Raw genomic sequence first — 27,845 nt, forward strand, 5'->3', positions numbered from 1 at the left:
TCGCTAGTTGGAGAAATATTTGTTGGTCTGAAAATTATAGTTTATATTGAAAATATTGGATACGAAAGGAAAAAGAAAACTGTTCAAAAATTTCATCATAGGACAAAAAATTGTAGTGATCAATTTTATGACGAACGGAATAAGCTTGTTCTGAATATTTCCAAAAATGAACTAATCAAATGTATAATAAACAAACAAACTACTTTTGATATATATTAAAGGTTAAATTTCTACTAAACTCTTTATTTGATACTTGTGACTGCTTATTAACTTATTTGGCAATAAGATTTACTTAATTAGAAGGTGAAGATACCGAATTTTTGTTTATTCGGTAAATAATAGTTAGTAAGGACTTTATCAGGAAGTGAAGAAAACTGGCCTAAGAGAATCATCCCATATGGAAGAAAAGTTGTAAACGTGTGCAGCTGTAAGCTATAAATTACAGTCCAAGAACTTTCCAGAATAGCGCTGGTGTAGAGAAAAGGCAAGGCAAGGTATATGAATGTGTCATTTATAGATTAATCTAAGTATGCAGAGTTAAAAAAATTAATTTCATTCTGACTAAAGTAATTCACTATTAAAAATTCCAACAACTCGCGTTATACAAAATAATAATTGAAATTAAAATAAAAAATTACATAATTTATTTTATCCACTGCTCATTGTTCTCCCACACTTATTTGGCGCTTCCTTTAAAATTTACCCTGATGCTATTACGTTGCCACCCTTATTAACGACGGACACTACTTATTCATATACACAGATGATTGTCCTCACTTTTACCCACCATAGTTATTATAAAATTTTAATCTATTATATAATATTAAATTTACTGCAGGGGCAGCAGTAACGACTCAACCTTCCTAGCAGTAAAAATTCAACTTTCTTCATAATGATCTAACCTATAAAAATTCAATGTTACCAAATTGTATTCTTTTTAATAGATATTCCGAGCTTTCGAATACTTATCTATTTATCATCGGGGACTGAAACTATGGTCAAAGTACAATGTAAAGTATGTATATTAAAAACTTCTACATTAATCAATTGAGAATTATAGTGTTTTGATATTTTTTCTTTTAAAAATGATCAAATTCATGCAATGCAAAAATAAATATGCAAAATGACACGTGTAATAAATATGGAGTATATTGAATTCTGGTTGTTATACAATTTTTTAAAATGTTAAATTTTAGCATAGGTCCAGTTAAGTCATTATAAATGGCAGAAAAAATATAAACCCTATAATTGATTCTCCGCAATCCTACCAAACAAAATGATAGTTTAAAGTTGGGTTGTGAGCGTTGCGCTTTCTGATAGGCCCGTCGTGCTTCACATAAAATTTCCTAAGCCTGATATCTTTTGGAAAGTTAATCAGGCACTTTGCCTTGAACATTTTAATGTAACTCAGCAAACTGTAAGACTTACCCAAGAATTTAAACCTGAACGTGTGCTGGGCACTCATCGATGATGTGGTCTGCACTTTCTTTCCCCTCCATGCTCCAGCGGCATTCCGAATCGTCCATGATGCGTATAGTATGGAAACGACATAAATATGTCAACTGCCATTTTGAATGTTGTATTTTGAATCATATAAATTTATTATTTTATAAAAAAACTTTATATACCACAATTCTTGGTTAATTAATTTCTCGATGATGAATACATAATTATTCGAAAGCTAAGAATATATATTAAAAAGCGTATACTTAAGTTTTTTATGCCACAATCTCAGAACAATCATTTTTCATTCAATTGGGAATTATATTAAGAAACAAATTTTGGTGATTTGGCAACGTTACAATGGAATGTGGCACATGGTACAATGCGGGCGTTGCTAGTATGTTCAATGTATTCTGATATATACAAAACCGGGTGAAGAGAAAAGTTTTTTGTTTCTGAAATAACGAAAAATATGTAAGGTTTAAGCTGTTCAATACAAACATAACCAAAAATTTTGGTTGTTCAATCATGTAATACAAAGTCTTAACAGCTAAAATGAAATTTTTTTTATTAAGTCATAAAATTTTACTATCTTCATATTTTTGTGTTGTTTGTGGGTATTTGAATTTATATTTGAGTCTTTCCGAAGTTCAGAGATTGCTGGGTAAGTAGAAAAATTAGTTATTTAAAATTTTTATTAATAGATTCATAATGGATTTACGGTTGAAAATTAAGATCGAACTTGAAGGGTAAATTTGAAACCTGAAAATAATTTATAAATGTTTGTAACACTCAATTAAATTGTATAAAGTGCACTTTAGAAAACATTTATAAGTTTTGTACCTACTCCATGTGTATATATATATATAGACAGCTTTATATGTCAGAATATTTTAAAGAAACCAAAAAAAGTTTCACATTTTTATTGAGAAGAAAATTTTTATCTATAATATTATTTTATCATTTATAATATAAAAACAGGATTTTGGACCGCTCTTTGTAGAAACGAGAAATTTTCATTTCAATAGTAAATATTAACGAACAAAAACAATGATCCATGAAAATATATAGGTAAACCTTCATTAAATAGATTGGAATTATCTTTAAGTGATAGAAAATTGTATATAAACCAATCAAGCATGGTGTGGTTTATTCCAATCCCTATCTATTTTTCCAATTCTGGCATGTAAGGGTTTCAGTTGAAACATATATTGTTGAATAACTTTCTAATAAATTTTTACTAAAAATTACAAGTTAAGTTTAAATCTGCTATATAAATTTATTTATTCAGCACTTCGATTTTAATCATACTAAATAGCAAAACCACCCTTATTAATGTCCTTATAAGAATGATGTACAAACAAAAAAAATTGAGAATGATATACATTTATTCTGAAAAATGATCAAGCTGTGTATAATTTTTATTTGATTTTCTTTTTCAATTGTAGTAGTTAGACAGATAGACTGATTAATATTAAGTTGCTTTTGTGATTGAATTTACAATTATATCTTAGGAAAAATATTAAATTTCATGATATTTTTAGTGAAAGGAGAGGAAAAAGCTCTAGTACCTGGTTTTGTTAAATTAGTTACATTGATTAGAAAAAGAATCCTTTTTTCTATGTTGTTCGAGAGAGAAACTGCATGACTATGCCTTATATATTAAGTTGGAATTTGTTGGTGATATTCATACTGAACACACTGTTTACATTACCACTACACCAACATTCATAATTCATAAAAAATATTATTGATTATGAGTGTTAGTGTAGTAGTAGTAGTATGAACAGTGTGTTCAGTATGTCTTATATTTACCTTTTCTTGTCAAATAGAAGAGGTGTAGGCTTCACTGTAAAATATTCTTTTTAAAATAGAATATAGTTAGGGGCAACTATCCATGAATAACAAAATCATTTATAATTAAGATTATTGTATATCTTATATTGATGTTATTTGTTTATTTCAACAGAATCATTTCTTTACTTTTATTAGTAGGTAATTGAAACTTCTCCGTTTTGTTCATTTTAAATATAATTTATCTATAAGGAAACCCAAATATGCAAAGGGAAAACCCTAAATATGCAAATCATGTAGTTAAACTATGCACAAAAATTAGAAAATATCCAAAAAAATTCTCATACATCAATTTATTGATTCACTTGAAAATAAAGACATTTTTTTTACATAGGTAGGTTACTAATATGCATTTATTACACAAAACAAATTGTCATTAGTTGGTATTATCTAAATGTAAACCACTAAAATACCTCAATTGAAAAATATGGCTTCTGTCTGATTATAAAAAATTATGAATGGAAAAACTTTCGACATCAACTGATGTAATAGGGCCGTTTTTAGAATTAGAATTTTTGAAAAATTATGTCTCCTGTTTTGCCTGTGACTTTTTGAAAAGCTACCTCAGATTATTTTATTAGTTTCAAATTAGATTCCTCTATTTGTGTTATTGTTCCTGAAACAAAGCTATAATTGGTTTTTATAAACACAAGTTGTTGTTTTATTTGTGTTTTCGAATAATTGCTCAATTGTAACTGATTGGGAAGACAATTATAAAATTAAATCTTTTAGTTAACAGAAATTCTCGCAATAAAAAAACTGCTTCTAACGAAGTGCACCATCTTGTAATACTAGTTTGAGTTGGAAGAGGAGTGTCAATAATTTAACTTTTTACAGGAGCAAAATGTTTCCTAATTTCTTCAGCAACCCTATTTAAAGCACACTTAACACATCTTACATGTATTATACTGGGGTGAAAATTTTTCAAATTTTGTCTAGGAACAGGCGTAGGAACAAAAAATGTGAAGAGAATCTCTCGTACAAATCTGGCCACTATCAGTGCATTTGTTTTTCTAACTCTTTAGAAGCAACATCAGTACATATATAAAAATATTTATTCCGAACTTTAGCTTTAATTTCCTCAATTACCCCAGAATATAAGGAGCTAGCGTCGTTGCTTCGTAAGGTTGATTCATCAGGTACATTGAATTTGCAATACTTTTGGAGAAAAGATGTGAAGTTTTGTTTATGCTGTTTTGGCAATGGAATATTTGATATTATCATTGCTTGATATAGGTCTTGGTCAAATATGTCTTGTTCGTTTACCTTTTTGGACATTGGTTGGAAACTTTGCGTTAATGTGGGTTGTGACACTTCTCCAGATTTCATTCAATTTAGCAATATGAGCAGAAGTTTTCAGGTGTCGGTCTATTTGAAATTTTCGCATGTTATGTGCAATAAAAAACAGAAATGAAATATCAAATTGAAAAGCAAACAATATTAATACTTAGATATAAATTCCTAACAAATAAATTGAAAATTCAAACGTGTCCAAATGATTCGAAATCAGTTGATATCTGTTATTTTTTGAGATTAAAAAAATATAGATAGAACAACAAAGCTTAAACATTTCTCTGTATTTTCATTGTGTATGTTGCTAAAAACGAACTTGCTTTCTATTTGTTTTTGTAATTTTCAAAAAAACAAGAAATATCCACTAATTTCGTACCACCCGTTGTATTGAGTATACACAAATTATAATTACTATTTTAACGCACGCAGAAAAGTACACTTTTCCCATATACATACGTAGTTCTTAGTTCTCTAACACTACAAAGCACAAATTGATGCTATCTCTTCAAAAGTACAAAATGAATCATAGCTGTCACAAATCGGTCTATACCATATGCACACCGCCCAAAAGAACTCCAGGTTAAGAGTTGAAAACGTTTTATTTGGAGTTTCATACTGGGAATACCCATACATTTTCTTTCAACCATTTGACTACGTGTTTTAAGATTAGTTTCTTGAAAACTGCGATAAAAGTAATTGCTTCTGAATAGCAGATTAATAAAATTGTTTTTGTTTTGAAACCCCCTCCGAAACTACATCTTATATACATGTAAATATTTTTAAAAATGCATATAATATAAGAAATATGTAAAATACGCCCTTTGTATATTTGGGTTTCCTTACTTATTTTCAACTATTTACACATGAAGAAACTTCACACCATTCTGAGAATCTGTTATTTCTTCTACCAAAAGTCTATAATTGAAATGAAATTAAAAGTTTTCTTTTTAAAAATAATTTTTCCAAAAGAAACAGAAAATTTTCGCATCTAGTAGGTTTTGCACAAGTTTTGAAAATATGTATACTGTTAAAATGTATACAACAATACAATGTGTACCGCTTTTGCATTTTTGGAAAACAGTAATAGCGATAATTTTTTAAGTACAAGGTCCATTTTTCACTTGTATTAACAATCAATGAAACGTTTCTGTGGATTTCTAGAAGAGAAACCACGTTGCCTGTAGCTTGTCCGCTTAATGTGTGATTAATTTTAATGATAAGAACTTTTTCATTGAAGCTCTTGTCGTAAAATAAAATATTTTAAATACGATGTTGAGCTAACCAACGCGCCCCATATATTTGTTGGTCATCATACCAAATGTTGTAAGAAATGACTGTTTTGAATTAGAAATAATAATGAAGAATGATTTTAGTGCCGAGAATAACTAAGCCCATTATAATTGAAACTTTTAGTAAATTTTGATCCTCCGATTTTTTAAAATTCTTCACAAAACTTTTTATTAACTAAAAAACATGACCGAACATTTTGGTGATTCTGAGATCCCTTCCACATTTCTTCATCAAACTGATGTGTAACATCGACTTTGTTGCGCAGCATAATCAAAAGATCAGCGGACCCACGAGAAATTTACCGATTACACCTACAGTAAATATAGACAATTACATAAATTAGCTTCTGAATCGATATCAGATTTCATCACAATAGAAAAAATAGAAAGTAATGAGTCTCAATTATTATTAAGATACTAAGCTTTATTGTTGAAAGTTCGAAAATTATGAAATTGATTTCAAATTTCGAAACCGTGGAAAAAAAATTGGTGCCAGTATTACAACGTTTCTGTTGAAGCACAGCACTAAAAAATTATATACAAAACAGACATTAATTATCTATAATGACAAACAACACAAAATTATTGGAAGCAACAACTATTATAGGGTTGAAAATGTTGCATATGATTTGAAAAGCTGCATTAAAAATATATGTGCTTATCTACTTTTTCGGCACTTTACTGATTATTAGCTACTATTAACATTATTTTATTTAGCACTTCTAAAGCCCTTGTTGAATATTATATATTTAATTTTATATAAAATTGTTCTCATCCATAAACCAAATATGTGAAGGTCGTGTTATATCGAAATCTTAGACTACGATAGTTTTGTCAATTTAGTAGCCACTCTCAACTACAGTTTTCGTCTCCCAATAAAAGTAAAATATAATAATGTAAGTAATCATATTCTAGTTAATATAAGAATACTTTATTGTATAAACTATTTTTAGTATTCTATTTCACATCTATAATAATAAACTATCATGTTTATATAATAATAAACGGACTTCTATGTTTATACAAATTCTTATTCTTGTTAACTTCGTTATGTTAACAGTTTTTCAATTTTAATTCAAATATTTAGAATTTAATTTCCCGTGTAAAACAGGTACCAAATGGCCCACATATCCTCAAAAATATCCCTACAAACCATACATCAGGTTATTTATTTTAAACGAAGTTGTTTCATTTCATCATTATAAAGTATTATCTTGGAAAAGTTTTTTCTTATAGTTTTCGTTGTTATATTCAAAGTAATTCTTCAACTTTTCCAAGCAAATTTTGAAACCACTATAGATCTACGGCCTCCGAATTTGATTTTATACATGATGAAGTAACCTTTGAATAATCTAACCATCCCAGAATAAAATACTTGCTACTTGGAAATGGACAATGCTAAAACTAAGTTGGAATTTCTGAAACCGTTGGTGATATTTATACTGAACACACTATTAATCTACCACTACAATAATACTCACCATTACACTGTCTGGCGCGCGTTTCGATAACCAATCTATCGTATTCAGAGACCTAATTTAAAGTGAAATTCGAGCTTCCTAATTTTTTCGCGAGAAAATCACTTCTATGGAAAATTTAGTATTCATTACCTAACTAATAAACTATAGAGTGGATTATGAGGAATGGGCCCTTTGTTCTTATTTAAACTATTTGTAAGTTTATCAATCAAATGTAATAAATAATCTATTATTGGATACATTTTTCAAAAGTTTTATATTTATTATACGATATTTCTTCATGATTACGACTGCAGCATGCTAGACAATACCCCATTTTAATTTCTTTTGGTGTAAGTTACTGAATTCTAATATTTTTGGGGCTGACACAGCAGCCAATAGATTAACAAAAATAAGTATGAAAAAAACTATTTCCAATAAAAAAATTAATTTTATGAACATGAAGGAACAACTGCGGATAATTTCCTTTTGCCATTTATGGATGATTTATTTATGAGTCGCTCTGAAAAGTTGTTTTTCATTATTTTTCAAAGTAAATGACATGTATGTGAATGATACATTCGCTATATTTGTTACAAAAAAAAACAAAAGGAGATTATTCCATCTCAGACCTAAATCAAAAAGATCCATCTATGAAATTCACATGAAATGAAAAAAATGGTCAGTTCATTTTTAGATACATTAGTACCTAATTAAAAATATTAGTTTAGAATTTTATGTATTGAAGAAAACCTCTACATGCAGGTGTAATAGTTCAGTTTATCAAACTACTAAATGCAACAGGAAGAAGAAGAAATCGTTGTTAATTTTCATTGGCTAGATTATGAGTGGTATTGAATTTTTATCGGTTAGGTTAGTCTAGGCTATTGTGAATGATGTTGAATATTGATTGGTTATTTAATAAAAGACATTGAATTTTCATAGGCTAGGTCGTTATGAATGGAACTGAATATTTATTGGTTCGATTATGAATGACATTAAATTTTATGGGTTAGGTTATTATGAGTGATCTTGAATTTTATAGATTAGGGAAGGTTAATTGATTGTCAATGGTGTTGAATTTCTTTTATAGGATTTGCTTTTTGTGTAAATGTAAAAGATATGCACTAAGGTTATTTAAATCAGTTTTCTTATTGATGCATTCATCATTTTGGGTAATATATGTTGTTTCTAAAAATAGACTTTTTTGTAGTTTTTTTTTTTAATTTGTCAAAATTTTGGTAGATTCATAATTCATATTGTCTCCTTCATGGTAGATATGTATCGCTAATGAACATTTTTTAGGATATAATCTGCTATCGCTCTTGTGAGAGTTTATCCGATTGGTGAGTGACCTCTTCAACTGACCAATGTACTTTTTGTCCCAATTTGAAGAAGGAATTTCATATAATATGCTAGGCAATTCATTGATTGGTGTTTTACCTTTTATTTTAGAAAAAATAGATTGAATATTAAGTGTTTGACTGTATGCTATCTCAATATTGTGTTTTCCAGAAATTTTCCAAAAATTTCAGAAATTTTAAGAGTAGTTGATTTTATATATGGTAAGGGTGTATAAATAGATAAGAAGTCAGAGTAGTAATGTTTTGAGGCTTGATGTCAAAGTCGGTGTTATATAGAATTCGTTTCAAAAGATATGAGTTTTCATAAAAAAGTTATCGAAATATTTTAAGATGTTTCTGATGAAATATTAGATCATAAATTTTGAGAACTCTATTTTTCATCTGTTCCCTATACCTTTCAATTAAAATTTCATTATCTTCGTTTCTAAAAAATTTAGTGTCAATAACTGGAGACAAAAAAATTTGTGAAGATTCTTCTTATGGAATATTGGATCAGAACTTATTGGTTTCCTATACCAGTCAATTAAATTTTTTCTATTATCTTCGTTTCTAATGAATTTAGTAACAAGAAAATGCATTGATTTTTCAGTATTCTTCTTTTAAAGAGTGAATTGTATATATTGATCGAAACTATTGAAGTGAAATAATAAATTATCAATTTCATTGTATGGAAGGGATAACATTATTTCATCTACATACTTTTTAATGAAAAATAATTTAAAGGATAAAACGGATATTACAAAGTCCAAAATATAATCCATTACATAATCTGCTAATATAGGAGATATTGAAGGTCATATTTCCACTACTAAAACGCTCATAATCTAGCTGGCAAAGACTTTGTTCCAAGAGCATGATGTCCATCGACTTTTTTGTCGATATCTACATCCCCAATGGCTCACGATTACAAGGAGAGGGCTGTAACAACTGAATAGTTTTGATGATTATTTACAGCTATGGTGTTGTTAAGATATTAATTCTTTTTCTGTTTACATGGTAATATTTTTTCATCTCATTCTTGATATGAGTCTGTCAAAAAATCAAGGTTCATAAAGTATTCGTTTTGAGTGTAACTTTGCCGCCAGGACCCGAAGTATTTTCAATGTATAATATATTATATGACCGCATAAAACCACATCTAGCTTATATTACAAAAAAGGTGATATACATTTTTTCAATAATTTATTTTTATGAAAATATATAATTTCAACATTTTTTGTAGGTTTACATGCTGAACTTTTCTATATCCGAAAAGGAGTAATAAATGATTATGCCCTGAACTTCGTTGTTCTAATTCCATCCAATGTCGATTCTCTACATTTCACATGGGAAACTTTAACACCAGGACAACAGGTAAGATTTTGAAATTGAATTTATATTCTTTATTAATATATCGAATAGTATTCTAAAAACTGATTCTGCGCACGTGCGGAAGAAAAATCCTAATTTTGGCAGAAAATTATTATTTGCTTTGTTTCTATTTGTACTACCTATAAATTATCAGTAATTAATTTTCACGTTGAGGTAACGTGGAGAAAACATAAAAGTAACATACTTTCTAAAAATTATAAGATGTACAGACAATTGTACCACCTGAAAATTATTTATTTGCACCACAAGGAATACATAGGAAAATGTGATTTTCTTAGGATATACCGAAAAAGATATTTCTGTGAGTAAAGTAAAAAATTTCGACCAGTTTCGTATTCTGTTATCCGGCATTAAATTTTTAGTACATTTTTAGGGTATGCTAATCAGATATTTATTATTTATAGAAAAACTGCAAAAGTGGTAACAAATAAATATTCGTTTGTTTAGAGATGAATAAAAGAAATGGATAAATTCTAACTATTTTCAGTCTTTATCAAAATATAATTTGACACTGACAATTTGCGTATTTATATTAATCAATATTATCACCTACATCATACATATGAAAAAAAAAATCAAAATAGAAATCTGTTTTAACAAAAAAAATTAATTTCTCCTAGTCTCTATCTCAAATCTGTAGCAGTACTTAATTAAATTATTTGTAGTTTTATTAGAATTTACAAAATAGAGTTCTACATTTTACTTAAATGATTTAGATCTCTTTTATAATTTAAAGCATTTCGTTCTTATGAATATGAATCATTTCTAAAAATTCCCTTTTTCGTGTATTAGATTTCGTTTCAAGAATTTTTGAATCTTTATAATTGAATTTATGTTATTTTGATACCTCATGGTTCGTTAATGCAGTTCTATTTTTTTTATCGTATTGATGACCTCTTAGTCTATTTTCTAAACACTGAGATGTTTACCCTATGTAGACAGCGTCACAATTAGTACAAGGCACTTGGTATATAATATTACTTCTTTTGTTTTTTGGTGTTTTAAATTTTAATTTAGTGAAATATTTGGATAATGTATTTATTATATCCTTTATGACTTATACTAATATCATATTTATTGAAATAATTTTATTTTGTACATACAAGTCCTTGTACATATGGTAACAAGAAACGTTTTATGTTTTGATGTTTCGGTTTTACAATGCTTATCCCCAATTCTTGTTTTTTGTTTGGTTGTTGTCGTTTAATATATTTATTGTTTTTAATTTACAAGTTTTATTTCTATTGCTAACTATATTCAATTACGAAGAAATATTTGTCATAATCTTCTAAAAGATAACGCTACTTACTTCTGTATTTCAGCAGATATAGAATTAATCTTTACCTATAAAATTTAGGTGGTTTCTATTTACAATCATCTCATATAGACGTACAAAACTTATATTATAGCCTTTGCGCTTTTTCAATGCATGGTATATGCTTCCCTTTTGCCGGATTGAGGAATCACACTGATTCATAAATTAGGAACATCAGTAATTCATTTTCCTTTTAATTTTAAAAAGAATAGTGGAATAGTCACATTTACTAGAGTAAGAGTAACTTATAAATGGTAATAATAAAATGGTCAACACCTCGTTTGGAAAAATATTTATTAAAACAGAATAGGTTGTTAGTTGAAACAATCTATTTATATTATCAAATTAACGTGAATATAACAAGTTGAATTTGTTTCTGTTTGTAGGTGCATTATTCACTTCAAGTCTACACATCAAATCCTGTTGCCCTTCCACCTCCTAAGTTCAATATATCAGACTTCGGCGTAATTCCAAACTCAGTTCAAACTTTTCAAATTACTTTGCCATGTTCGGGTATCGTAGAAGCTGAAGTAATGATCACAATCAAAATGAATATAACTTTTTCACCGGAAAACGTTACAACACTCACTTTTCAAAGGAAAAAAGTTTGTCTAGAATTAGTTAAATCAACTACTTATATTTCTATGGACTCAGTGCCTCAATTTACGAATTCTGCAAATATTTTTTATATAGCGGTTTGCTGTGCCATTTTACTTATTTTAATTCTAGCATTCGTTGTTATTTCATATTATATTAAAGATAACAAAACTAGAAGAACGACTGAAAATGGTAGTGGACCAACTACATCGACAACAACGTTTTTGGCAGCTTTGCCTAGGAGTAGTGTGAATGCGTCTTCCTATGGTAGTTTTAGAAGAATGCCCAGCTATTCACTTATTGATGAGAGGTCTAAGGATTTACAAGATAAAATCACAGAACTCTCAGTACAACGGTATGAAGCAATAGATTTCATAATTACAACATTTCAAATATATCAAATTTATCACTGGAATATGAGTTGGGCATGTAGTTTCTTTCTGTTGTTTTTGTCCAAGGTGTTTTCACATGTGTTTTGAAGTGCATCTAATTTTTCTGTGTATTTCATTCAATTCAATTTCATTCAAGTTGTATAGGTACTGCTTCTGTTTTCCTGTGTCTTTTCTGGCATATTTGGTTAAACTTTTTTTAAACTGTTCATTTTATACAGAACTTTAGGCATGTTAATTTCCAGGCACGTCAGTTCTGTTGGTGTACTTCTACTTACTTACTTGTTCATTTCATCACTTGCGTAACACTCTATGTGTACTTTATCATCTCCAAACAAGATCTTGATAGTTTTTGTAATGGTTTCCACTCTTCAGTAGAACAAAGCTCAACGTTCAAATAGACACAACTGATATGATTTTTTTAAAAACATGCCAATGTATTAATTTGTGTTCAAATAAGGACTTGGAAGACTGGAATATTAATCTTGTTTAGATAATTAGAATTAAATATCAATAATATTCTTGTTTCCATTAATTGATATGTAAATATAAATTTCAGATGCAGAGTTCGACTGAGTAGTATAATTCTTGAAGGTACTTTTGGAAAAATATATCATGGCTCGTACACCACAGAAGAAGGAAATGAAGAAACTGTTATAGTGAAAACAGTTACAGACCACGCTAGTGAAGTACAGATCTCACTTTTATTGCAAGAGGGAATGTCTATGTATGCTTTGAATCATAAGAATATATTGAGCATTCTAAGAGTTTCTGTTGAAGAACACATGGCTCCATTTTTGCTGTATCCATACAAAAATTACACTAATCTCAAATTGTTCCTACAAAAATGTAAAGTCTCTTCTGAGGGAGTTCATCACACTTTAACCACACAAGAAGTGGTTGACATGGCATTGCAAATTATTCAGGCCATGCAATATTTGCATAAAAAGCATTTATTGCATAAAGATTTAGCTGCTCGCAATTGTTTGTATGTTTTTATTTATATAAACATCAATAAATCATTTTAGAACAATCAGGACATTTCAATAGAACATTCTATGGATTTTATAATTGTTTTGTAAAAATATAAACTTTTCATTATTTTGAGAATAATTTAGAGATAAATTAATGATATTCAAATTCTTCACTTTTTGTTCCTTTAGATTCACAAGTCTATTTGAATATTATTAATATCCAAACATATGTTTGTTACTTATTTCTAAAATATTGGACATTATTTTGTACATTATATGAGAAGCTTTATTGTGTAGCCTATTTTGTAAATTTTCATGTTCCTGATCCTGCTCCTATATATCCGTTATTAACTGATATATAGTCGTTATTTGATTTCCGCCGTTTCAGCTCTAGATATTTTTGTCTTGTTCCCCAGTATACATGATAGATAAGAAGTTTGTACCAGCACTGCGACATAATCTAGAGCTTGACTGTACATGTATGCTTCATCTCTTCTTATAGTCCCAAAGAATTTATGGACAATATCATTTGAGAAGGTTGACTGTTCACTTTAAATCTCAATCGACGCGAATACTCAGGCAGGGGAACCCGATGTGTCAGTGCTCACAAAAATTATGTGTGACCTACAGTCGATGGTATTTTTCTCTTTTATCCATTTACTGATTCAAGTAATAGTGTTCCGTCAGCAACCCTGTGAAAATGTGTAGTTTTTCCTATTTAGGTCGATAAATTTATTACAACTTTCTCAGTCATAGTTTCCAAAAAACCGTCTCGAATATCTAAGACTGGATATAGACTCCTATCCAAGTGCTCGGTTGTTTTTTAGCTGCGCTTGTAAGTTACCACTTGGGAAACAGAATAAATGAATCTCTTTTTATCAAATTATTCACTTTCTTGTTTCCCTTTATACTATTGTTTGCTGTTAACTAGATTCCATGTTCAACCTCGAATTGATTGTGACTTATCGCTCTTGTGGCTGGTTGAGTGTCGGCTAGTATTGGAATAACTCGTTTCCAATAGTTCCTGTCCCTTTTAAATTGCGTACTACTTCCAATAGCTAGAACTTACATATAAACCTATATTCAATATATTAAAAAACTTTTCTCATTCTTCAACTAGTTTTATTTGCTAGTACATATCTAGTTCTTTAATATTTTTTTTGCTATTTGTATTCTTCTATATGTAACCATTTCTTTTATCATTGATTTATTTTCTTTAGTGTAGTTTTCTTTATTGATTTTCTCTGTTTGTTTCTTCTATATACATTATTGATCTGTTCTTGAGCTCCGATAACAATCGTTTCATTTTCTAAGCGCTTTTAGTGTGTTTCCATGTACAATTGGTTTTACTGTCGCTTTTTTCCTAATTTGTTCAATAGATTTTCTATCATTCATCTATCTATAACTAATTTGTTCAATATTAAATTGACTACAATAGACATTTTTTTAGGGTTGATGACAAATTAAATGTATTAGTTGCTGACAACGCTTTATCTAGAGACTTGTTTCCTTCAGACTATCACTGCCTGGGTGACAACGAAAATAGGCCTGTTAAATGGTTAGCTATTGAGAGCCTCCTCCATAAAAGTTTTTCACCAAGCTCTGATGTATGGTCATTTGGAGTATTGCTGTGGGAACTTACCACCCTTGCTCAGCAGCCCTACGTAGAGATTGATCCTTTTGAAATGGCGGCTTATTTAAAAGATGGTTACCGTCTTGCTCAACCGATTAATTGCCCAGATGAATTGTAAGTATAACAAATTAATTATACAAAAGAGAATAGTTGAAGTCAATTTTTGATTACTTCATTTTGAGTTTTAGTGATATATTCCATCAGGTTTCTTTTGAAAAGAAATGTTTAGATAACTGCAAACTAGGTAATGGCAACTCAAGCACAAATCAACCAATTCAGAGCAGTTTAACCTCGATTGAATAATCCCTGTATGGATAAAGATTAATACAGGGTATCTCAAAATGTTATCTTCTATAAATATCACAATCCTGTGATCATGAGCTACTACATCCTACTATGTCACCAGCATCGAAATAAACCTTTACTTTCAAAGATCCTCAATCTAATAGTCAGATTTTTTATTCACAAAGTTCTCACTTAAACCCTGATTTAGGTGTTAATGGAGCATCATTCACAATGCATTATGTTTGATCCAATTATATTATCCTTTAATAATCTAGTTCAACTTTTTACCAATCGTGGTTTTTGGTGATATCTTTTATGCGTTGAATTAAGCATCTCATTTTTCGTCTCATGCAAGTCACGAGTATTTATGATACCTGTTTGGTAAAGCTTCTCTCATCAGTAAACATAATATTTTCTGTAAAATAGTAAAAATTATTTATGTTATCTAATAACTACCTGCAAAAATTACTTCAAAGTTACATATCTTCCTTCTGTGAAACTTTAATTTTTGGAGGCATACAAGGATGATACTAAAGTTTGAGATAGACAAATAAAAACAAATATTTATAATTGGATATGGCTTTATTGTTCTTCAAAATATTCTCTATTTAGACCAATACACTTTTGTATGCATTTGAAACAATTGTCGAAGCAATTTTTCATTCCGATTGAGGTACCTCCAAAACATGTAATTTGTACGCATCAACCGATTCTTCAGGTGTATAAATTGTATAAATACGTTGACCTTACAATTTATTTTTCATCTGCAAGAATAAGAAGAAATCATCGGGTACCAAACAAAGACTGTATTGTAGATAATCCATAAATTCGATGTTTTGACTGTTTAAAAACGTTTTTGTTTGAACGGATATATGAAAGCTCGTATTGTCGTGGTGAAAAATGATTTCTTCAATTGGGTTCTCTGATTTTTTCGAACACTTCTGGCAAACACATGCTGGTGTACTATTCAGAATTGACCGTCTACGTTGTTCTAATAGAACAGTGGCAATATGTCCAGTTATTCCGAAAACAGGCGACCCTTTGCCTCGAAGTGCTTCGTGCGCGATATTATAAACTTTTTTTTGAAGCGTAGCGATGGAATTTGTTTAGCATTTCTTCGCACCAATCGAAACGAGCTTTTTGAGCGATTGTCAAATTATGCGATATCCAATGCAAACCTTTTTGTCAGCCAAATAATCATGTAATGTAAAATGTATACGAGTGGAACTAATGCACAACATCCAGAATAACCTTATATACAGTGGGGGGGACCAGATAATGAATGTTTTCCAAAATATCTAAGCCATACTTTGAGTTTTAAATTTAATAATTCAAAGGCAATCTATTCTCAATAAAACTATTTAAATTTATTACTTAGTCCTGAATGAGTACTAACTATACCAAAATGAAAAAAAAACATTACATTACTATTAATTTTATGATAATTGATATATGCAGTTAACATAATAAATAAGAGATATTTTTATTTTCAGATTTGCAGTAATGGCTTATTGTTGGGCAATGAGTGCTGAAGAGAGACCTAACTTTACCCAACTACATGTATGTTTGCAAGAATTTTATGCACAATTGACTAGATATGTGTGAGCAAAAATGTATTTATAATTTTTTGGCAGTGAGAAAATTACTAAAATCTGATTTATTATAAATGCAGAGCGATTCCATAGTTAAGTACAATTTTGTTATATATCTGTTACTCAAAACAGAAATAAAAGAGAATCAAAACATAGATGCCATTATATATAATAATGATCAAAACTCGTAAGATACCAGTGAAGTTGGTGAATTATCTCTGCTAAAAACATAATTAAGGTTATTCGTAAAACAACAGACACCCAAAAATGATCAGTGAGTTTATAGAAATGAACATATTTTGTAAAAATCTATATATGGGGATCCCACAACACATTAGAAGTAAAGTTACACCATCCAATTGTATAATATGAGGAAGCAAATTACAGATGCTGAAAACCATACTGTAAAATAACAGGAGTACTATAATATCAATAAAACATTGTGCCATTGCAAGACAGAAATCATATAAAAACCTTCTAACAGTCAGACACAAGTACATCTATAAAAAGGTGAAACCTATTCCAGTGTAACCAGTGGCAACTCAAATCAGAACGATGTTTATGTTTCTATATAGTCTTGATTGTAGGTCTCTTCTGATTGAAAATTAGTTTTTTTAAAGACAGTTCTAAATTTGACGATTTCACCAATTGCAGTCTTTATCAAAATATTACTTGATATTGACAACTTGCAACATTATATTGATTAATAGATCACCTACAACAGGGATATTAAAGTAGAAATCTGTTTTAACCACAATAATTTCATTTTTTTTCAAGTTGTCATTTCCCAAAAATAATTAAAAGCTATCAATTGAATTTTGTAATTGCATTGAAATTTATGAAATAGAAATATTGATTCTACTTAAATTGTTCAGATCGCCTATATCATTGACAATTTTCTCGTTCCTATTTATGTAAATCATTTCTAAAAATTCTCTTTTTCCTGTATTTGATACCGTTTTAGAATAATTTAATTTTTTTAATGATATCTCATGGTTTTGTTAATACAGTTTTATTATTTTTTATCGTATTGATGGCCTTTTAATCTATTATCGAAATACTGTGATGTCTGTCCTATGCAAACAGCATAACAAACATTATAAGGCACTCGATACATAATATTACATATTTGTTTTTGATTTTACTTTGGTAAAATATTTGGACTTTATGACTGGAATTAGTATCATATTTATTGAAGTATACCAATAGTTGTTGAAAAAATCCTTACACATATAGCCAGGAGAAGTGCATCAATAGAAAATAATTGTCTTGAAAAACTGATAAAAATAAACAAATACTACAATTAAATAAAAAACAAAACAAAAGCCAAGAATAAAAACGTTAACCTCTTGTATGTATATAGATAATATTATTTTATCTCTTTCATATAATGAAATTAATAATTTACTGTTCAATAGTTTCTAACCTCATATACAATTCACTGTAGAAGAGGAGAATACTGAAAAATCTTTACCTTTTAATGACACTAAATTTTTTAGAAACAAAGATATTGAAATTTTAATTAACTGGTATAGGAAATCAATAAATTCTGAAATAAGATTAATTTAATCAAACAGATGAAAAATAGAGTTCTTGAAATTTCTGATCTAATATTTCAAAAGGAAAATCTCAAAATACTTCAATAACTTTTTCATTAAAACTCATACCTTTTGAAAACATTACTACTTTTGACTTGTGTAAATCATCAATTTTGGTTTTGATGTATTTTGTGAAATTTTTATGTGTACTCTATTTCTCTTTATTTATTTTCAAGTTCATCTAATTTTCATTACCAGACTGGTTGTTTGTGAGTGATTTTAAAAGTTGTTATTTGTTGTTGAGAAACATTCTTGCCAACGTTACTAATACCAACTGTTGTTTTCAGCGCAAAAGATGATATTTTGAATTTTATAAAATTTAGGTGTAGTAAACTTTTTATTTAGGATCGTGTGGAAGAGAATTCATTTGCCATCTTTGCTCTCTCCCTCAATACCCAAAAGACGACTTTACTAAAGTGATTTTTTTCTCATTATTAGAGTTTTTGTTTTTCTAAGGGATATGATTTTGTTAAATAGTATGGTTAGGTTGAAGTCGCAAAAATAATTCTTATATTTTTCAAGATTTTCACATAAATTAGTTCCCATTTTATTTAATTTAAATAAAGTATAAGAGTATAAGTTATGGGCTAAATTTTGAACATATAAAACATTTTTGATTTGTGCAGTTTCACCAGTTTGCAAAAACACATCAATCGAACCTAAATGTGTAAACTTTTAAGTTTCATTACCTTTAGCTACATTAATTAGGATTTGATGTTGAGGTATACATACTTTTGAGAATACACTGATGTCATTTATTAGATGATCTGTTGCGCCCGAGTCTATATACCATTTAACTATGTTATTACTACAAGTAGTGTTCAAAGCCTTTCCTGAAGTTATAAATGCTATCAATTTCCTCTGTTTCTCGTTACATAGTCTGATTTACTTGTTTTTTAAACCAACGTTGGCTCCTTGTACGAGGATGTATTGATATCTAGTTAGCCTAGACCAGTTCCATGCATAAAGAAAATATTGCTTTACCATAGCAACGAACAACTTATTAGAAGTGGCAGTGTAAAGTTTGACGTCAAAAAAGTAAACCAGAATTACGCAATAAATTAAAAGAAAAAAAATGTCCACCGAAATTGTGAAAATCGAAAAATTGGAGTATCGAGCTATCATCAAGTACCTGTATTTAAAAGGGTTAAGAGGTAAGCAGATTTATAAAGATGCTTAATACCCCTGGGGATCAATGTCCTTCGTATACGACCGTGAAAAATTGGACTGCAAGCTTCAAAAGAGGTAAATTTTCCATTGAAGATGGTGACCAATCGGAAAGGCCAGTTTCTGTGTCAGTCCCCGAAAATATCGATGCAGTTCACGACATGATTTTATCAGACCGTCGAATTTGGCTAAAACGGATATCTGAAGCACTGAATATTTCATACGAATGTGTTCATCATATAGTTCACGTCAATTTGGACATGAGAAAAATTGCTGCAAAATGGATCCCCAAATGTTTGAATGTTGACCAAAAGCGTGCAAGGTTAGAAGCATCAGGTTCGATCTGTACTCGATTTGAAAAGGTTGTAGACTTCTTAAATCGAATTGTTACTATGGATGAGACTTGGGTACATTTCTACGATCCAGAAACAAAGCAAAAATCGATTGAATGGCTTCACTCTGGTTCTCCAAGACCTAAGAAGTTTTGTGTCCAAAAATCTGCTAGTCTTGGGGGATTGTAATGAACTAGTTGGATGAAGTGGACTGTCGTGTTTGTCGTTCACTACAGCACCCAAGTAGATGTGTTGTTTTCTTCGACGAGGTTGCGGAATGAAGGACCAGTCGTAATTTTAAGTAACGTTTAATAAAAACACTTAAATACGACAATATTACACGTAAATCGATGTACAAAATAAGCAACAAGATAAATCAACAAGAATGTCCACAGTGATATATAGTTGGTTACAAAAGATAGCGAAGTTTATATGTATATTTTTCCGGTTATTCTTGAACGAAGTAACAGAAAATTGCACGTTTTAGGTTGCGTCGTAACGCGAGAGATATTTTGATTATTCAGGTAAATCGCAATTTTGCCCGTTTGTAAGGTTAAGATTTTTTATGAGTTGATAAGTGAGAGAGAATCGTTAAGTTGATTTAGATATAGTTCGTTAGTTTTAACGCGCACTGTATGTTTAGTTTCTGTTTACTGTGGATTCTTTTTTCTCACTGTTCTGTACTGTGTTACTTTCTGCTCTCTTACTGTCTCGTGCATGAATGTTAAATTTTATTTATATGTATGGGCTAAAATGGGGGTTAAAAGTATCCCAATATCGTGGTAATATTTTGTGTTAATTGCCGTGAAGCAATAAAAAGGATCTATATTTTTCAAACAGATTTTTTGAAATTTCTCTTTTGTTTGTATAAGGGTTAACCAGATAAACTTGGAATAGTTTGTAAAAGTATAATGAAGGTTTTCAAAAGTTTTCAATAGTAATTGTGTTTATTTGAGAGAAAGTTATTAGTGACACTTTAGAAATTTAACGATTGGTCTCTTGCGGAGAGAGAGTTATTTATTAGGGGCTTAAAGGTACAAAGGACATTCGACATTTGTCATTGTCTGAAAATTCATAAAATTGTGAAAGTCTTAACGATTATGGTATTTACAGTATGTTGAATCGCAACAGCTAGAAAAGTTCTTGCTTCAGTTTTTTGGGATTGCCATGGAGTAATCATGATTGATTTTTTTTGATTGATTATTTACATTTTCCATACATGTCACTGGTACTTTGTTATTGTTGTTATTTCTTAAAGCTCATTTTGTTTTGAGTCTTCAATTGTACTTTCAAGCACTGTAAAATGTGCACTGGCCCCGAAGACTACACTAAATGCATTTTTAACATTTTTGTCACCGGTATTTTGTTTTTTTTTTGACCGCGATTTGCACATTTGTTTTCGAAATGACCAACTTGTTAACAACCACAACATCTAACGTCATTTCGATATTTTACAGTTGGAATTACATATGACCAACTAGTAGCGTTACCATATCTGCCCGTTTGTATGATTTTTCGTCGGTGGTTAAGGCGATTCCAGAATGTTCTATAGCCATTATCATGGATTAAAATTTATTAGACAATCCTGCAAGCAAAAGAGATCAAGTTTTTTTAACTATTTCAACAAGTTGATCACATAAGAGGCCATTGAGCACAGTTTGCCAAACGCGATGATATGAAACTTAGTAACAAACTTATGCGTCTCGTGAATCCAGAATCATCAAACAACTCTTTGAGTTTGTCCCACAGGTCTGTCGCTGTTTTAGTATCTATATAACGAAGTATCAGTCGTCAAAATAAACTTATAGCTTAGGAAAACTTTCAATACAATTCTTTGCCGTCATTTTCACTTAAAAATCACGAATTCCGCAACTTTCCTGGTTTCTTTTTCATACACGCCACGCTCCTGGGCCCATAACCTGTCAAATACCAAAGTGTACCCTATTTAATATTATCATATTCTGAGCTTTCGAATACTTACTTTTTTATGTTTCAAACATACTTATTTCGATTTAAAATATTTATTCTTTCACTTTAATTTGACATAATATCAAAAATTCTCTTTATTCATTTAAATCTCTACTTTCTGATGGTGTCAAAAAAACCACATTATTATAGTAATTTTTTTCAGAAAATGCGATTTTTTAAAATTATGTACAATTTTTACTTATTTAATAAAATTTTAAGCAATGTTACATTGATAAACACAAGTAATTAAAATATTAAATCTCATAAATACCTTAAAAATATACGTAATGATTAAAAAATATATTTCGGATTCGAATTTTTTTACCTTTTCTGAGAAAACTTACTATAGTAATGTATATTTTTTACACCATATGACGTGAGAATTTTCTATTGAAAATTAGGGTACTTACTCAATATTATATCAAAGTAAGGTAAAAAAATAAAAAAAAGTGTGCATGAAAAAGTTTTTTCTACCTACAAGTAGTTTTACCTTAATTGGATAAAACGTTTTTTACCTTCAAAAACTCCTTCCAGTTCCAGAACTCATATCAGTATAAATTATTTTTCCTTCAATCTTTATAACAGTCTCTTCCTTACTTAATTTTTTATCGAAATAAGATAACAAAAAAATATATTTAAATATAAAAATTATAAATCCTTGGAACATCCATTTGGAGAAAAAAAAATGTTAAGGAATGGTTCATACATAAAAATAAAAAATCTATCAATGATTGAAAACTAAGTTCGAATTTTTGGAACCGTGGGTGATATTTATACTGATCACACCAACACTCACAAGTAAACTTACCTACCTGTGTTCAGAATGACTGAAAATTCATCATTCTATTTTATATATTTCAATGTAATTATAAATAATTTATATTGATAATTGCTTCTCTTTCTAACTTGAAATTTGATTATCAACAGTTAAAGATAGAAAATGTTGGTGAATTTAGAAGTATTGTATTTGTATATTCTTGGATATCTATCATTTATTCTATGCGTAGGTCTAAACGTCAAAACTCTTTCGTAAATTAAACGTGTTATTTAATAAAATAGACCCAAATCAAGATCAATCATTCACAAGAATATATAAAAAGGTCTAAAATTGAAGAACTTGAAGAAATTATTGGTACAAAACTTCAAACATATGGCTAAATAATTAATACAATGTTCAGTTTTAAACATTCATCGAGAAATTTATAAATTTAATATAATTTACAATACATGAAAATTTTGTTCATACAGAAATAATTTTGTATAAAGTATGACTTAAACAGTCATTATTTATTTGGTGTAGGAAAATAAAAATTTGTAAATTTGTCATTCATTTCTAAAAAGAAAACTTTTATTTTAATTACAAAAGTGTTTTTACTACTAGACAAAAACTGAAAAACTAAAATATCATGAACAGCTAACAAAAAGATAAGTGTACAATTCTAAGTAATATATATTATATTTTATGTGTTAGCAAACCTTCGGCTCATAACTAGGAATTAGTTTTTTGTAACTAATAAGTTGATTAATCAAAGCAGCCATATTATTCATCTAAATTTCACTTAGTCATATATGATCAGTAATTTTTTCACAAAACGTTCTTAAAATTAATTCCTGTTTCAAATTCGGAGAAATCTTATGTAATTATGATTTGAATATTTGTACAAGTATGTAGTAGATGGAATAATTCAGAAGAAATTTTTTTAATATGTATGTTCTTGTATCTTATATGTTTCGATTGGTTCGAATTTTTGAGATTGATAGTACTTAAGGTCATATTGGTCAAATTTCCGGTAATTTTTACTCATATTATTAATCAAACTATTTGCCCATAACTTTTTGCCTATTTTTACACTTGTTTACTTGTTTGAAATTGTGGTGAAAATTTATCCTCAAAATTTGCATTATCGGAAAGTAGTTATAACTAATTACCATTGTATTGTGGCATTTTATTTGAAATTATTGAAACTATCCCGATTCGACTACACTGGTTTGTCTACAGATATGGAAGACCTCGCCTACGAAAGAGTAAGCTTCAGGTTAAATAACTGACAGTTGTTAACTTTTGTTGCATGCATACTTTTTCTGTGGCAGCGCTAATCTCGTTGCTTAATAGCCACAACATATTTTTATTTTTCATTGCTAAACGGTTACTATTTATTTTATTCATTACATTTTTCTTTACAATGGATATTTAGATTTTACCTTATGGCTAAGATTCTTTCTAAATTTCAAGACTTATTCCACAAAACAAACAGGTTACATTTCTAGGCAAACAAGTTGACTATTGAGAATGTATAACTGATATTTCAGAAAGTTTCTTGAATTTTTAAGCTAATTAGTTTTATTGACAATAGCTATTCTTGCATTCGAATTTTATAGAATAATTTTCAGCTCATGAAATATATTTTTATATGAAGAATATTAAAACGTTTGCGAATTGTGTATTTTTTTTATTATCCCCTCATTTGTGTGATAAAAAAATTGAGTAAAATATCGAGAAATGCAACTCTATCATATTATTTGGTTGTTCCACATATTAACGCTACCTATGAGAGTGAAATCTAGTGTTTCTCGTTCTATGTATAATGCTTGATTTAAGGTTGATTCATTGATACCTGAATTATTTTTTGTGTTATTCTGTTAGAACCCCTTCAGATCTCTTTTGATCATTGTTCTTAGTAGTATCTTCTTGGCGTGAAACAGCTATTCCAATTCAATTCAATTTATAACTGTATTGTGCACGAAAGGATTCTGATCTTTTGCTAATTTATCAGCAATCTTGTTTTCTTCTACGTCATTGTGCTCCAGGGTAACTTAATTATTTCTGCAAATTACATTAAATAGGTAAGTTTATATTATGAAATCGTTAAATTGTTGCAGCTAATGTGGCATTGTTTAATGAAGGACGCTAATTATGCGATGAGTGTCAATATAAAAATAATCTGACATTCTCTGAAACTTTTATCAATAAATAATTATTTTTTTGTGTTGAAAAATTTTGATTTTGAAAAACGAAAATCGCGAAAGACTCCTTTTATTGCAAACTTTCCATAACGAAAGTGAAAAAGAAAAACTATATCTGGACCAACAGCTAATGAATCCCGGCCAATTGTTCTACACAACAAAATCTTCCTGAGCGGCAATTTTTGTTTTCATTCAGTCAGCAAACTTGGGGAATGCAACTAATCATAACCCTTTCTCTGTAGCTACCTATGTCAAATTCCTAAATTTATAATCCTTTGAGCGATTTGTTCTGACATTACGATAGAAACCAATTATTAGATTTATAAAAAAAATGATTGAAACATATACTTTAAAAATGTAGGAATATTGAGTGCAAAATTCCTTTTCTTTTAAGATATACTTTTTATATTTTAAGTTCATTATAATTGGAGACTGAAAGTTTTAAATGTGAATAAGTAATATTTGGTGAATACATTGTCAACCTTGTAAAAAAATTTTAGTATTTCCTAAAAGTGAAGATAAAAACTTGTGAGCTACAAGTTATATAACCAGATATAATTTTAAACATAGAATACACCATACAGATGGAAAATATTGTTAAGATTAACCATAATTAAATCGTAGTAAGTAGTTAGTTCTCTCCAATCCTTGATATTGTTAAGACATACTCGTACTTCCAAAACTCTAATTTGAATTATTAATGTCTCTAATTATTTTCACAAATACAGCGTTACCTAATACATAATCCCAGTAGGTCATAGGTCAAGGTTACATTCTGGATTAATGAAATTTATAAAATTACAAACTAAACAAAGTAGAATTGATGATCAGTAGCAAGTGTTTTAAGTGATTCTCGGTGAAAATATCAACTATTTCTAATTATAAAAATTATTATACAGGCAGCACGGAACCTAAAAAATCGAAAAGAAACCTTTAATCTTTTAATGGTGAAGATTATAATATACGGAAGCTTAGAGTCTGTAGTCTTTAAATGAATTCGAAGTCATTCATTTACCTATGAATCCTGACAACAAGTGGAAGAAATTCTTCTGTAAGTTGTGTGAAATCGGAATTATCGACAAAAGAAATTTTTGCCGCGTTAGTCAATATCTAGTGTTGCGAAATAACTCGGAACTCGAAAGAAATTATTCTGTTTAAAATTAGAAGGTGATACGGATTAATGCAAGCACCTTATACAGTTTGATTCTGTGATATCAGAGTTAGCATCAGCTGGAGCAACTATCTCAGAGGTTGATAATGTGGCGCAACTATTACTGACTTTACAAACTTCTTACAATGGCGTTATAACGGCAATCGGGACTTCATAGAAAAATAATATCATGTTAGGTTTTATAAAAACTCGGTTATTAGATCATGAAGTTAAGCTTGAGAATGAAAATTACTTTGTGTTCTATGTGGAACAGACATAATGGCATTTTAAGCATTTTAGAAAATCGGCCCTAGTGCTACCTACCGTCAAATCTATAAATGTATTAATTGTGCTAATGAGCCATTAGAGTACCTATTTCAATTAGATTTATGCATTGTCTATTATCACCATTAAATTTCGGGTGTAGGATATATTCGTTAAGTTCCGTACTTTTGGGATTGTATTCGGGTTTGCAAGTATTTTAGACATTGAATATGATTTCCCTTATTTATTATATTTATTTGTTATAATTAGTGACATTTGATAGGTCAAGTGCAGTTTTTCGGCAACAGAAATTTGAATAGTCTAAATAAGTTTTCAAAAATGGCAAAAGACGTGATAATTTGAGTAGTGCAAGCTCCGGTTCTAGCTCGGATTCAATGAGATCGAAATCAAGATACCGTAATTTAACGCCATTAAGTAGAGCTGATAAGGTTTCAAAAATGGCAAAAGAATAAAAGACGTGATAGTTCGAGTAGTTCAAGCTCCAGTTCTACCTCGGATTCAATGAGATCGAAATCAAGATACCGTAATTTAACGCCATTGAGTAGAGCTGATAAGTTACCCTTATAGAAGCAAAATAAAACATATATAATATTATTTCTCTTACAAAATGATGGCGCACATCTATATGCTTTGTTCTTTTATGATACATGGGATTGCTTATCAAATTTATTGCGCTTTGGTTATCATTAAATAAAGTTACACAAGGTACACTCCCTGCCAATTCTTCCAATAATCCATTTAAATATATAGCTTCCTTGGTTGCCTCAGAGATGGACATATATTCAGCCTCATTACTCGACAGCGAAACTGTCTTTTGATTTGAGCTCAACCAGAACTCAGAACCACAAAGTTTGAAAGCATATCCTGTATAGGACTTACGGTCAGGAGCATTACTCGCTCAAACAGCGTCTACAAAACCTTGTAGTTCTGAGTTATCTTTAGAATATCTCAATGAATAGTTAATAGTACCTTTTAATTTCTGATAAGGATACTTAGCTTTCTTCTCAACAGAACAGCTTTCGTCCAAATTTAAATTTAATCTAGCCTCCATTGGAGTCTTGACTGTTTTGGCATCAAGCATATTAAATTTCTTTAATAAATGTTTAATATAATCTCTTTGAAGATGATTACACCCTTTTATTCATCAAAATTAATTTGCATGCCCAAACATTCTCTGATTTCACCCAAATCTTTAATTTTAAATTTGGAGCTTAACTCAATTTTTAAATTATTTGCTTCTATTTCGTTGTTAGAGAAAATAAAAAAATCGTCCACATACAGAGTAATTATTGTGATTAAATTATTTTCCCTTTTTATGTAAATACAAGGTTCAATTTTTGATCTTTCATAATTTAATTCAATTAAAACATCATTCACACGATCATTCCAAGCCTTAGATGACTGTTTTAGCTTATATATTGCCTTTTTTAGTTTCAAACATTTATCATTATCCGAACAAACAAGCCCTTCAGGCATTTGCATACAAACATTTTCTTTCAGGAAACCGTTAAGGAACGCTGTTTGC

The 27,845-nt window shown here is 29.3% G+C and overlaps 1 protein-coding gene across 1 annotated transcript; it reads left to right on the plus strand.

The window, feature by feature from the left end:
- The first annotated feature begins 1,802 nt into the window (after positions 1 to 1,802).
- Positions 1,803 to 24,361, plus strand: LOC130894193 (tyrosine-protein kinase Drl). Its single transcript, XM_057800831.1, has 6 exons — positions 1,803 to 2,107; positions 9,923 to 10,053; positions 11,773 to 12,338; positions 12,932 to 13,360; positions 14,797 to 15,093; positions 16,758 to 24,361. The coding sequence occupies exons 1-6, from the start codon at positions 1,999 to 2,001 to the stop codon at positions 16,867 to 16,869; spliced, it is 1,644 nt and encodes a 547-aa protein (XP_057656814.1). The 5' UTR covers positions 1,803 to 1,998; the 3' UTR covers positions 16,870 to 24,361.
- Positions 24,362 to 27,845: the final 3,484 nt, after the last annotated feature.

This window comes from Diorhabda carinulata, chromosome 1 (assembly GCF_026250575.1).
Source record: "Diorhabda carinulata isolate Delta chromosome 1, icDioCari1.1, whole genome shotgun sequence".
NCBI classification, from domain to species: Eukaryota; Metazoa; Arthropoda; class Insecta; order Coleoptera; family Chrysomelidae; genus Diorhabda; species Diorhabda carinulata.